The sequence below is a fragment of the Aricia agestis genome, chromosome 10 (genome assembly GCF_905147365.1).
Source record: "Aricia agestis chromosome 10, ilAriAges1.1, whole genome shotgun sequence".
Taxonomy (NCBI): domain Eukaryota; kingdom Metazoa; phylum Arthropoda; class Insecta; order Lepidoptera; family Lycaenidae; genus Aricia; species Aricia agestis.
This window is the reverse complement of record NC_056415.1, coordinates 12,114,443-12,121,039: the sequence shown is the minus strand read 5'-3', so window position 1 is coordinate 12,121,039 and position 6,597 is coordinate 12,114,443. Positions and strand designations below refer to the sequence as shown.

Here is a 6,597-nt window from a genome sequence, read left to right as displayed (position 1 = left end):
TATTATGTTGTATGATTACCGAGGTTTAAAACCTTGTTTAACACAACTACATATTATTATTATTATCTTTTTAAATGTGTAATGATGTATTTTATACATTCGTCGAAAAAATTATAATTTTCATATATTTTATAAGTAAAAACTAATTTAGTTAGTTAATTTAAAGAGGACCAAGGTTTTCTGAGGTACTTACTTTGGATGTGTATTTAGGTACTCTAGTCTAAGGTATAAATTACCTACTTATAGTCCGCGCGGAACTAGTTGGCCGCACCTTAGGTAGGGATAGGGGTGAGGTGGCGGGTTGCTTGCTGCTTGCAACGCACATGAGATTAGACAGTTACGACCAATCTCGCGATATCATGAACAATAATATTATTTAATTATTGAAAAGAAAAAATAAAGACAATTGATCAGTTTTATCATAGAGTAATACTGGTTATATTTTCTTAACGTATGCACATTAAATATTATTTTCTTAGATTGTCTTTTTATCGGCGGACTCATCTTGCTATTGCTCTTGTGCTTTTTGTCTTAGTTCTAGCCAGAACTGTCAAAATCAAGCGCCCCCGGCGCCTCTCCGACCCAACTAGTTCCGCGCGGGTTATAGGTACTTATCCTTTATTTGTTAGGGTATAACCGAACCGAAGGGTATAACGGGACCCTATTACTGAGACTTTGATGTCTGTCTGTCTTCAGGCGGTTACAGCTAGCCTTCTGGAATTTTCACAGATTGTGTATTTCTGTTGCCACTATAACAACAAATACTAAAATCAAAATTAAATTAATATTTAAGGGGGGCTCCCATACAATAAACTTGATTTTTTTGGCCTTTTTTGCTCGTAATCAATAATGGCAACAGGTACGCACTTGACATTTTCACAAAGTCGTTATATTGTGTACTTTGATGATTAATAATAATATTAAAATAATTATGTGTACTTACTTTAATGATTAATAATAATATTAAAATAAAATAAAAAATTCCCATACAATAAACGCAATTTTAGGCCTATTTTTCCTCTATAACGATAACGGTACGGAATCCTTCGTGGGCGAGTCCCACTCGCACTTGGCCGATTATTTAATATTTGTAATGTTGTTTTATTGCGCAAATAAAGAATTTTTATTTTTAAATTTATTATTAAAAAGGGATGTATTCCACTGGGACTACCACCCTACACTAAGAAGCCAACATCCCATCTGCTTATAGGCTGAAGTGAGTGAAGGCTGATTGCAAGATTCACGTAGAGGAAAAAAATATATTATTACGTAATACCTCGATTGTGGGAATCGCAGACACAATAGATTTTCAATTGTTATTCGGCAGGCGGGTGCCGCTTGTGGATTGATGGGTTAGTATTCATTTCATAATATCCGCAAAGGAGGTTTCTTAAGAATAAACAGAATCTCTCAATTTTGAAATTTTACTTTTATTAGTTTTATTTTCATTTGGGCTTTAGATACTTTGCCACTAAGATCTTCACCCAAAGGACTTGTTGCTTTTATATCCAATTTACTAAAGTCATGAAAGACATCAATGTTTTTTCTCCATTTCTCGAGGCCATTCCACGCTATCATCACACCATTATCGGTGCATAGCTTTGGCGGAGGTCTATAAATTTTATAACCATACTCGTTGCATAGTACTGTAAGCGCTTTGAATATCAGGTTATTGCAAGCGACACCGCCAGAGACCACGAGTTGTCTTCTATCTTTCCCGATCAGACCACTTTCTTCACAAAATTCCATAGCTCGTTGAGTCCGGTGAAGTAAATGTCTGGTGACAGCCATCAGTGCTGCCGCACACAAATCATACACTTCAGGTATTAGTTGATCAGCAGCTATTGCATGTTCCTTCTCTTTTTTTAATGTGTGGTATAGAACAGAACTTTTTAGGCCATTGAAACTGAAGTTGCAGTCTTTAAAATCAGCAAGAGGAAGCATGAAAAGGAATTGGTGTGGATTTTCAGCTTTTAAAGCAGCTTCCTCCACAGCCCTTCCTCCTGACATTTCCGAGTATTCTGGAATGTTACGGAGTTTCATTCTTCTAGCTACTTTATCAAATAGTTCACCAGGTGCAAAATCTATGCTCTGGCCCAGTAAACTAAATTGGTTTACATCTTTTGCCACAGCCAGCAAACAGTGTCCACCGGAAATGAGTAATGTTAAAAATGGAAATTCAATCTCATTATTCATTCTAGCTACAAGGGCGTGTGCTTCCATATGATGAATAGGAATTAAAGGTTTGTTAAACTTTCTACACAAATATTTGGCATACTTCATTCCCACTGTTAAGCTGAGAGGTAATCCAGGCTCGAGAGTTACTGCCACTGCAGTTAAGTCATCCATTTTTAAATTGGCTTCGGCCAAAGTGCATTTAACAGTTGGTTCTATATATGTCCGATGTAAGTCTTGGGCTATATCCGGGATTATACCACCGTTTCGCAGATGTACCAAGTTTTGAGATTGACATTTTTCAGCTAGAAGTTTACCATCGCTGTTTATTATAGCACATCCAGTGTCATCACAGGATGTCTCGATTCCTAGTATTAAAGTACTACTGCAACGTTTTACCTTTGATACATTAAACTTGGTAAATAATGAGTGCAGTTTACGTTTGAGTAAAATCGTCATAGTTTTAAATAGTGGATTTTATCACTGCTTATATATCGATTGTGTAATATATAACAATTGTATAAGACAGAGAATAACCCACAATGACTACTAATTCCTTTACTTTTAAATATTTTAAATTATCTAGAAAAATTAATAATTAGCTTGATTCTTGAGGCTTGACTCTTGTTTGCATTCTTCTTCTTCTTTTTTTTATTTGACAGTTGACACATGACTGACATTTTTTTTATATATAGCGTGAACATGACTAATGACTGGACAGTACTAGTCATTGAACAGAGCACAAAACACTATAATTTTAGACTACCTTTAAAAACTACCTTTTTTTTCTTTAATTTATCAGGCTTTGTATCTCTGCATCTGCATCAGGTTTTCTATTACTTTAATAAAATTAAATTAATGCCCATGAGTTTTTCCATACCTGTGACGACGAAGCGTGCTCCACGCTAAGTTAAATAAGAAGTCCACTTTAGTTTCGATATTTGCGTAAAATCGGTAAGTTGGCTTATGAAAATTATATTATTATTGAAAGCTTAATATACTTTAATGTGCATTAAAACTACACATGGGTAATGGAAAAATTTCCGAAAGAAAAGAAAACAAAAAAGAAAAATTTCCAATATATTTTTCCAATTTTTCAAATATTTTTCCAAGTTGAAATGTCAACCAAGATTAGAAAATAAAACAAGATAACTGCGGGATAACATTTTAAGGCTTTTATTTATTCTTTTTCTTGGAAACTTCTATGATTTGTTGCATAAGACGATCAATTGTATTTGCAATATCACGCTTCAATTTTATTGAACAATTTATTTGACAATTATTAGATTGAAGGCGCGCGATGTTCAATATCAACCCACGGACGTAAAAAAAATACTTTTTTACGTCTGTGTATCAAACCTAGACGGTCAATAATATTACGCAATACGTGATATGGCTCAATAAAATTGCTCGTCTAGGCCGCTAAGATTATAGCGTTCATCACCGGTATTACTAAAGTCGCGTTAGATTTTTTCTGAAATTAATAATAATTATAGTAAGTTTTTTTTGCGCTAGTATTTAGAAAAGGTCATAAATTATAGCTCAAATTCAAAAACTCAACCAAATCCGACGGGTTTTATATTGGTTTGAAAGTGCCTATTTTTGACCACATCTTCATTATTTTTCATTTTTTCTGACAAAAATGATAAGAATGTTGCAAATTCAATTCTCTACAAGTTTGATTCTTATATATTTTTACGGAAGTAATTGCAAAAAACAAGTCAAAGTAAAAATATAATTTCGCCTGTATGACCTGTATCTCGATTCTCGATTATCACCAAAAGAAAAAAATTACAAAATCATTATCATTCAATTTCCTCCAACTTTGATGATTATGATTTTTTCAGTAATCAATATATTTTAAGTCCCTTTTCGCACTAACGCTGGGTTACACCTCCAGGCGCCGTTCTTTTACGTGGTATCCCTAACATGACCAATTATTTTTTTTGTCAGAGCGGGACAGTTACAGAATTTTGTCCTTGCATAATTTACAAGAAATCATTTTAGGGTTCCGTACCCAAAAAGTGAATAATTGGCCAGTACGAGTCGGACTCACGCACGGAGGGTTCCGTACCGTTTATGAGCATAATTAGGCAAAAAAATGTATTTTTATATGGGATTAAATATTTAATTTAATTATCAATTATTAAAAAATTGATACCATTAAGTATTTAAATTAAATTGGAATATAATTAAAATTTAAAGGGGGCTTACGGTATGGTACGGAACCCTTCGTGCGTGAGTCCGACTCGCACTTGGCCGATTTTATTGTAAACATGGTATCAAATTCGGGCAATCTATACAACAAAAAAAGAATTTTGAAAATCTGACCACAAACAGCAAAGTAAACATTAACTCCTCCTTTTTTAAAGTCGGTTAAAAAAAGTATCTAAGATGACCAGATGACCGGGGACGTAAGGTATCATCATGCCAAATTTCATTGAAATCAGTCCAGCGGATTCAGAGATTAGCCTGTACAAACAGACAAACAGACAGAGAAACAAAAATTTCAAAAACAGTTAAAATGTATTCTACTACTCTTCTAATTGCCCCTGATTCATTTTTTCAAGTTTATTTTCAATGTACAAAAATGTTACCTCTACGATTTTATTATAAGTATAGATAGAAAAAGTGTTTTAAGGTAGCTAAACAGTTAAAATTATGCTCCATTTGATACGAAAAGTCACGCAACGGTATAAACAACTGAATTTAACATTGTTAACGTTACAAAGAGTAGGTATATTTTTTTATATAGGAAGAACTACTTAATATTCTCGAGTGTTGCCCAAAATATATTGAAAAGTATTAATAATAAATTTATCTTTCAAAGGAAACCAAAATATAAAATTGTAACTAAACGGACAAAATTTAGTCACCACCCCTAATAATTATAAATTGCGATATTTTATAAACTAATTATTTTTTATTGAAAAATTCACTTATTTCAAGAAGTTTAAGAAATAGTGCGTCGACGCACAAACTATAATCAAAAAAATATTTTTGAAAATTGTCCACTTTGTCCACATAGTCAAGCTACACATTTTGGCGGAATTACTCGTTTACGGATTCTCATTACTTGAACTATAGTTTATCAATATCATAAATTAAATGACTTTCTTTTCTGGATTGTAATGTGCTTCGAAATGATCGACGAATAGAAATATTCAAGAAAATAAACGCACACTACTTGTATGAAAATAAGCACAAAATGGCCACGCGATGGCGGGCTAAGGTTACATCTATACTAAAATACTTTATCTATGGTGATGACTAGTGTGTGCTGACGTTGCTCTTTTGTGCTACTTGGTGCTATTAGATAACGATTTTTTTTTAATGATATAAGGGGGCAAACGAGCAAACGGGTCACCTGATGGAAAGCAACTTCCGTCGCCCATAGACACTTACAGCATCAAAAGAGCTGCAGGTGCGTTGCCGGCCTTTTAATAGGGAATAGGGAAATATGAGAGGGTAGGGAAGGGAAGGGAAAGGAATAGGGGAGGGTATGGAAGGGAATAGGGTAGGGGATTGGGCCTCCGGTAAACTCACTCACTCGGCGAAACACAGCGCAAGCGCTGTTTCACGCCGGTTCACTGTCTCGTTCCCTATTGGTTTCTATGCAAGTGCACGCACGGGCAACAAAAAAGCTGCCGACTGGCCAGTTGCCACTCGACCGCCGCTGCGTGAGTTTGTGTGTACTTGCAGCAATGAGTTTCTAAAATACTAGAGTAAATACTAGAGTATTTTCGACACTCATTCTAAAGTAACTAAATAATTTTTTTGGGTATGCTCTCAATTTCACAAAACTATTTTACTTTTTTAATATGTAGGAGAGCCATGCTTCGGCACGAATGGGCCGGCTCGACCGGAGAAATACCACGTTCTCACAGAAAACCGGCGTGAAACAGCGCCTGCGCTGTGTTTCGCCGAGTGAGTGAGTTTACCGGAGGCCCAATCCCCTACCCTATTCCCTTCCCTACCCTCTCCTATTCCCTTCCCTTCCCTTCCATCCCTACCCTCCTTTATTACCCTATTCCCTCTAAAAGGCCGGCAACGCACCTGCAGCTCTTCTGATGCTGCGAGTGTCCATGGGCGACGGAAGTTTCTTTCCATCAGGTGACCCGTTTGCTCGTTTGCCCCCTTATTTCATTTTAAAAAAAACTAGTATAAAATTTCCCGAGAGTCAGCCGATCGCTCCATAGTGGATGCACCCATTATTCTATTTTTCGACGCTTTCTTCGGTTTTTTATAGCGAGTGTAACGACCACAGCCGTCTCGACCAAATCCATGTTGATGACTGTCAAGAAAAAAACTGAAAAAAGTCGGGTTGCTGTCGCTCTCGTGCGCGCACCCCGGTGACATGGCAATTATTTTTTCGAAAGAGACAAATAAATCGCCGAGCAACTACGTTGCCCGTGCGCGCAT

General features: G+C 35.8%; 1 protein-coding gene across 1 annotated transcript; it reads right to left on the bottom strand.

The window, feature by feature from the left end:
* Positions 1 to 1,395: 1,395 nt before the first annotated feature.
* Positions 1,396 to 2,741, bottom strand: LOC121731126 (probable tRNA N6-adenosine threonylcarbamoyltransferase, mitochondrial). Its single transcript, XM_042120477.1, has one exon. The coding sequence runs from the start codon at positions 2,632 to 2,634 to the stop codon at positions 1,411 to 1,413; it is 1,224 nt and encodes a 407-aa protein (XP_041976411.1). The 5' UTR covers positions 2,635 to 2,741; the 3' UTR covers positions 1,396 to 1,410.
* Positions 2,742 to 6,597: the final 3,856 nt, after the last annotated feature.